Raw genomic sequence first — 6,629 nt, 5'->3', positions numbered from 1 at the left:
AGGTTAATGATAGTAATTGTGTAGAATATAATACGGTATAAATAATTTCGCTCCAGAAAGTCAGATGTGTTGCCTGGTGTTTTTCAGTATACCTGTCGGGGTTGTCAGATGTCTCCACCACAACACTTACATATATATGAATAAGTAATGATTTATTTGCTATGACTTATTAACGTAAATTACATAAAGTTGTGGATTATGATTGATGTTTATTAAAGACGTTGTATTTTGGTTGTTAATGCAGTAGTTCTTCTTTCATTCCCTCGTCTGACGTCATTGGTTACCTGGACAAATTGGCTTGGATATTTTTTATAGGAATTTTTACTTTTTTTAACCCAATTTACACTCCATTGTGTGTGTGTGTGTGTGTGTGTGTGTGTGTGTGTGTGTGTGTGTGTGTGTGTGTGTGTGTACCACCTAGGAGTGTCGTGTGCGTGAGTGTGTGTGTGTACCACTTAAGTGTGACACGTGTAAGTACCACTTGTGAGTGACGTGTTAGTGACGCGTAGGTGTCACCTTACAGGGGAGAGTTACCCGGGGCGCGTGGCACTTATGTCTCGGGTGAGTGCCGCCCTGAGCACTCAGCTCACCCGGCCGGTGCCAGTGCCAACAGGGGCTGCCACGCTCCTCATCATCTCCTCCTCCCACGCTGATCCTCTCTACCCCCTCTCCACCATCCACCACTACCTCCAGCACCTCCCGGCCTCCAGTACGTGCCTCCACAGTTCTGCCTCACCTGTCTCGCCAACACTACCACACCTTCCCACACCTGACTCATCAACTTTACACATTTGTCATCATCATCACACCTGTGTCATGAATTTTACACCTGCGTCATCAACTTAACACCTGCGTCATCAACTTAACACCTGCGTCATCAACTTTACACCTGTGTCATCATCATCACACCTGCGTCATCAACTTTACACGTGTCGTCCTTAACACCATATTATTTTTGTCTCATTCTGCCTTCTCAATACAAAGAACGTTTTCCACACACACACACACACACACACACACATACACACACATACATACATACACACACACACGCACACACACACACAGGTTGTGAAGAAGCCAGCCAGGATAACTTAACACACACTCTCCCTGCATCAGACCTTCTTTCCTCGTCTCCTCAACTGGTAAACAAACTGTTCAGCACCTGTTTGTCCTTCAGTCAACTGGTCTGTGTTCACGATACAAAGGTGTTATCTGTGTTTAGAAATCTGCATTGTTTTATCTGTCACCCAACGCTGTACTTACGGTCTGACATATGTAGTTAGTGTTTGTATGTTACGGTGGCTCTACACACCTGAACACACCTGGACACACCTGAACACAAACACAACCTCATCATACCTGCAGACTGTAATGCTAATAGTATCTGTATATAGTAATATTACATTAAAAGAATAAATCCTTAACTTTATATACCTGAAGTTAACTTATTAAAGGGTGGAGGTAAATACTTTCTTTCAGGTAAACTTTATATCATCACTTTAAATTGGAATCTATTGATGGCTTATACACGTAATGTTAAATATAATGATGATTTAGTTAAGTTTGATAATAATTTCGTACTATATTCCTATCACCTTACTTCTATCAACACCTGTAGCTGAATCTTATCACACCTCCACCACTACCACCACCACCACCGGTAGGTTGAACTCAGCGATCTGAAGGTGATGCTAGAGAGTAATTGTTTGTATCGTCACTGGTTTGTTCTGTCTTGTCTCTTTCTCTCTATCACGTCAACACACACACACACACACACACACACACACACACACACACACACACACATATATATATTGCACCTCTCGGGTCATATTGTCTACCTTGGCACCATTCCTAATTATACTGTACGACAATGGCACCTGTTGTAGCGTTATACTGTATCACTATAGCACTTGTTTTAGTTATATTGTATCATAGAGCACCAGTCCTAGTCATATTGTATCATAAAGCACCTGTTGTAGTTATACTGTACTATTTTAAGCCAGCTTTAGTTATATTGTACCACACAGCGTCACTCCTAGCCATATTGTACCATTACTGCACTAGTTTATAAGTTATATTGTCCCACATAACACCAGTCTTGTAGCCATACTGTACCACGTAGCATAAGGATAGCACCAGTTCTTTCTCATCACTATAATACCATTTCTATAGTTCATATTGTACCATAAAGCACCATACTGAGTCACTTGGCACCATCCTCAGGTCACCATAAAGCACCATACTGAGTCACTTGGCACCATCCTCAGGTCACCATAAAGCACCATACTGAGTCACTTGGCACCATCCTCAGGCCACCATAAAGCACCATACTGAGTCACTTGGCACCATCCTCAGGCCACCATAAAGCACCATACTGAGTCACTTGGCACCATCCTCAGGCCACCATAAAGCACCATACTGAGTCACTTGGCACCATCCTCAGGCCTCACTGGATCACTAACCGCCCTTGCATGGTATATGATGATCCTCGACCAACCTGTAGGCACTGTGTGTACCTTCCCTATCTCACCTTCCTAGCACCTCAAGATTCCCCCTATCCTTCCTCTTCCTCACCTACCCTCCTAGCACCGCTTAGCACCTATCCCAGCACACCTACCAACCACCCTCTGTAGTACCTAGCCTCCCCCCCCAGCAGTACCTAGCCTCCCAGCACCTAGGCCCAGCACCAAAAGCACTATAACTGAGCGTCCGTGAGTCAATGTACTGTACCTCACCCAGCCAACAGCCATCACCGCACCGCTTCCAGTATTAAAGCTTGTGGTAGTGGCAGTAGCCGAGGCACAGCTTCTCAACTGCTTCTCTTAAAATAACCATTAAACTCGAAAAAGTAAAATAAAAATGGGAAAGAAAGTTGAAAATTGCTTGAAATGGGGAAGTTAGTTTTAGTAGGTGTAATAATTAGGTCATTCCGTTTTCTTTGATGTGTTTTCTTTTTCACCACTAACTAGGGTATTTTTCCTGTATTTTGGGGATATTTCTCCAGAAGTAGTGTTTTTTGAGATTCTACAGAGGATATTTTATCTGAACTTTTAATATTTATACCAACAGTTAGGAACGTTTATTAGCCTTAGGAATATAGGAAACCATTAGAAAATGTATAATACTTTATATTAAATACTATATATTATAAGTTTCCAAGAGCATTATTGATATTAATAAGGGATAAAAAAGATTAAAATGTTTTCTGTGTCAAATTTGTGGCTGATGTCATTAAGTTTAGCCTATGAGAGACGTCCATCATCCGACGTCATGAACATTAGCCTATGAGAGACGTCCATCATCTGACGTCATGAACCTCAACCAATGAGAGACGTCCTCCATGTGACATCATGGACCTCAGCCTATCAGAGACATCCACCACATGGTTAACACTGACTGGAGGCCTCATGCCCCTTTTGTTTCAGACATGGAACAAAAGTACCATTAACTTATTAAATTAATCCTATTGAGAGAAGACAAGTGGCTTTGGCGGTTCATATATTAATGTTATTGTTTATCTAGTGAGACGAGGTTAATGACGTGAGTGTAGCGCATTAAACCATTGAATAACTTGACGATGGTGTAACAAGAGGGATAAACATCATGTTGATTTTTATAGGCAGGGGAAGAAAGAGGGAAGATGGAAGAGGGAAGAAGGAAGAGGGAAGGAGGAAGAGGGGAGGAGGAAGAGGGAAGGAGGAAGAGGGAAGGAAAGATAATGAAATAACCTACTTCCTCACTTAACCAAACAGGGGTCTACTATATCCACTCAATACTGTGTCATGAGAATAGTGACCCCTTACCTGTGTGGTCTACTGTACAGGTGTCGTCGATGGTCTGAATACAATTTGGCGTACATTGTGTTTATCTTAATCACTCACTAAAGCAAATAACACGCTTCAGGTCGCCTTAAGAATGTAAACAGCATAACTAAGCTACCACTAAATACTGTCGCATGCATAATAAAACGTTGTGTAAATACTTCAAACTAAACTGGGTAGGTGTAAGTGAACCGCACGGAGGTTTTGATTACGAGAAGACGTGTGTGTGTGTGTGTGTGTGTGTGTGTGTGTGTGTGTGTGTGTGTGTGTGTGTGTGTTGACCTTGGAGGTGGATAGAGCAGTGACTTTTTAACTTAACCATTAACTCAGTACAGTAACTTTGAAGGTGAATTAAGACCCACCTCTCTACCACCTCCAACGAGAGTCACACACTAGCGGCCCAGGAGAGAGGGAACCAAAAAAAAAAAAGTTATCTTGCTTGTAGGTTTGTCTTAGGTGTTAAGGCAACCACATATGAAAGCATGGAAGAAGCATGATGGTCTAGGAGCACTGAATCTTGCTTGCCGCACCAGCACCAGGGACACTTGAGAATGATGGAATATACTCTCGCACAATTACTGTTAGAAAGGTATAATCATAACCACGTGTGTCTTATGTTTAGTCTGGGTAATGTATGATTAGAAGGACCAAAATAAATCTAAATAATTGAAAACAAAGATATGTTAATTAAATATATTCTTCAAAGTAATTCCTACAGTGTATAATGCATAAATAACCTATTCACTATCACTAACGATCATTCATATATTAGATCAACTGATAATTGTGTTATTAAAAGAAAGAAATCGAAGAATTACGGCATCAAAATACATCAGAGAATTATGCAAAGATTTAGTCCATACATTACCTTCATCCACGAGTTCCATTTCCCCCTCCCATGGCATTGTTGTTGTTCCTCTTCCCCCGCTGGCGACGCTGTAAACAGAGGCAGACCACAACGTCTCTCTGGAGCAGCTGAGGCACGTGGCCAGTACCTGTCACTCCTCCCTACAGGACTGCCTAGCTGATTCTACCTGTCGAAGGTGAGACAATAAGAGAAATATCGATACTTTATTCTCATTTGTTTATTGTTCAAGGTGTAGGTGATGATCACACCTTTAGGATGTTGCTTTTGGTTCACATTGATGTAAAGAATAATATTGTGTGAGTTTATAATCTATGCATGTACAGTATATACTCGTGTGTGTGTGTGTGTGTGTGTGTGTGTGTCTGTGTGTGTCAAAGTGTTCTCCCATCACACTTGCCTCGAAATATTTACAAGTCACTCACGACAACAAATTCCTTTACGCCTCAGAACCATTACACTAGAAACACTTGTTCTTAACCACAACATTTCTCACAGCTTTGAATTAATTGAAAACACAAGAAAATGTGGATTCAATGCAATTTTCAGGCATTTATATATGTATGTCATTACTGTGATTTTGTATTGTATATTTGACTCGGGCGTCGCGTTGTTGTGTTCCCTGCAGCCACCTGGAGCTGGTGACCAGACAGTGTGGTTCCGCCTACTGCCACAAGGACGCCTGCAGGAGCTCCATCCAGGACATCTACAAGTTCCTGATGGAGAACAACCAAGACCTCGCCCTTAAGATCGCCCTCTGCGTCTGTAGGTCAGTCTCACCACCTCCTTCAGGTTCTTGCTGTAATGCTGTAGATAGATAGATAGATAGATAGATATTCAGTAAAATCGTCATACAAGTTTACAATTGGTTCAGCAGGTATATAAATAAACAGTGTACAATCTTGAATAAAAGGTCCCACCCCTTTCCTGGGCCTCCCATACTGAAGCAGTATCGACCCTAAATGAGATAGATCGACACACCCGCAGCAGACGACATCAGGGTCAGTCACTTCGGAGACTCGTTCCTGCTACTCCGTCTCACTACTGGGTGGGGGGGGGAAACTTTTGTCCGCGACTGTACATGAGGAAGAGACTAATTTATCCTCCTGGTGGGGTCGACGGAGGGAGAACATCCTGTGAACTTAATCCTTAAAGATGTTGACCTAAGACTGGTATTAGTACCAGAACGTGACCTACCATGACCCCGCCTGCTTATGTACCCGAACGTGACCTACCATGACCCCGCCTGCTTATGTACCCGAACGTAACCTACCATGACCCCGCCTGCTATGTACTCGGACGTGTCCTAACCTAGTAACCTAACATAACCAAGCTGCAGGAAGCGGTTGTGTCCTTTTTCTCCTAAAGGGGATATTTGCTGGAGGTTGTCCTTAGAGTTGATAGTCTAAGGAATATATCCGAGGAGGAAGTCCTTCAGGCTCGGTTATAATGATTGTTGAAGGATTCTTTCTGAAGGATATCCTTCTGTGTCTCACTCGAGGAGCATTAGGGATGTGGTCCTCGAGGTTCGTGTACTATGGTCGCTTTATGACCTTTGGGAGTTTCTGTAGTGCAGTGGCTGAGTGGGTGCAAACCTCGTTTCCTATCCTGGGGGTTTTTGGTTCGACTCCGGGGCATTCCTGGTCCACCCAGCTGTAAATGGGCACCTAACTTTGGTAGTTGAGGAAGCTGAAGGCGGTCGAGTGCAGTGCTGGTCACGCTGCCTCCTTGTGTACCGGAGACTTATTGTACAAACTCCCTAATGGGCTGTCATGACTACGAGACCCACTTTCACATGTTGTTCTACCGAGGGTCGTTCAAGAAGTGTGTAATAGAGGTCGTCCTCGAGAGACACTTGGAGGTTGTCCTCAGGAGGATCACTTGGCAAACTGGTCTTGGTAATTGTCCTGAAGAGGCTCGTCCCAGGCACAGTAATA

The 6,629-nt window shown here is 43.0% G+C and overlaps 1 protein-coding gene across 1 annotated transcript in view; it reads left to right on the top strand.

Annotated features, from left to right (window-relative positions):
* The window catches only part of LOC121858233, a 70,491-nt gene that overhangs the window by 43,533 nt on the left and 20,329 nt on the right, over window positions 1-6,629 (top strand). The window contains exons 7-10 of the mRNA XM_042354526.1: window positions 524-833; window positions 4,450-4,454; window positions 4,774-4,870; window positions 5,321-5,461. Coding sequence (XP_042210460.1) covers window positions 524-833; window positions 4,450-4,454; window positions 4,774-4,870; window positions 5,321-5,461 — 553 coding nt within the window. The remainder of the gene's footprint in view (window positions 1-523; window positions 834-4,449; window positions 4,455-4,773; window positions 4,871-5,320; window positions 5,462-6,629) is intronic.

The sequence above is a fragment of the Homarus americanus genome, unplaced genomic scaffold (assembly GCF_018991925.1).
Source record: "Homarus americanus isolate GMGI-L3 unplaced genomic scaffold, GMGI_Hamer_2.0 scaffold3664, whole genome shotgun sequence".
Taxonomy (NCBI): Eukaryota; Metazoa; Arthropoda; class Malacostraca; order Decapoda; family Nephropidae; genus Homarus; species Homarus americanus.
The sequence above is the reverse complement of the archived record's forward strand: the minus strand, read 5'-3'. Positions and strand labels throughout refer to the sequence as shown.